The sequence below is a fragment of the Penaeus monodon genome, chromosome 19, assembly GCF_015228065.2.
Source record: "Penaeus monodon isolate SGIC_2016 chromosome 19, NSTDA_Pmon_1, whole genome shotgun sequence".
Taxonomy (NCBI): Eukaryota; Metazoa; Arthropoda; class Malacostraca; order Decapoda; family Penaeidae; genus Penaeus; species Penaeus monodon.
Genome location: NC_051404.1, coordinates 35,435,331 through 35,435,686, shown reverse-complemented (window position 1 = coordinate 35,435,686; position 356 = coordinate 35,435,331). Strand labels below are relative to the sequence as shown.

At 51.7% G+C, this 356-nt stretch overlaps 1 protein-coding gene across 1 annotated transcript in view; it reads left to right on the top strand.

The window, feature by feature from the left end:
* Positions 1-356, top strand: part of LOC119585196 (integrin alpha-PS3-like) — a gene marked incomplete at its 3' end in the record, with an annotated part of 22,685 nt that overhangs the window by 20,495 nt on the left and 1,834 nt on the right. Inside the window, 1 exon segment of the mRNA XM_037933847.1 lies at positions 96-346. Within this exon segment, the coding sequence (XP_037789775.1) occupies positions 96-346 (251 nt within the window).

Here is a 356-nt window from a genome sequence, read left to right as displayed (position 1 = left end):
GGTCAACCTGATACAAAATACCACAGAGTCAATACCAAGCAAATGGTTACCAAAAACTAGCACTAAATCTCCTCCCACCTTCGCTCCTCCTTCAGGAACCATCATCCGCTTCAAGGACACGTACATCCAACACGTAGGAGGCATAGCAAGACGCAGACGACAGACCAGAAGGAAAATACCAGAATACCAGATGTTCTCGAGGGAATTCGTACCCAACCCGTACTACACCTCTGCCATGGAGGACTTCGATCTCATGGGGTATTCTGTGACTTCGGGGCGGTTCAGGTCAAAGGACGAGCTTCTGTATGTGGGCGGTGCTCCTCGAGGGGCGGGGTCGCATGGGAAGGTCAGTTCGA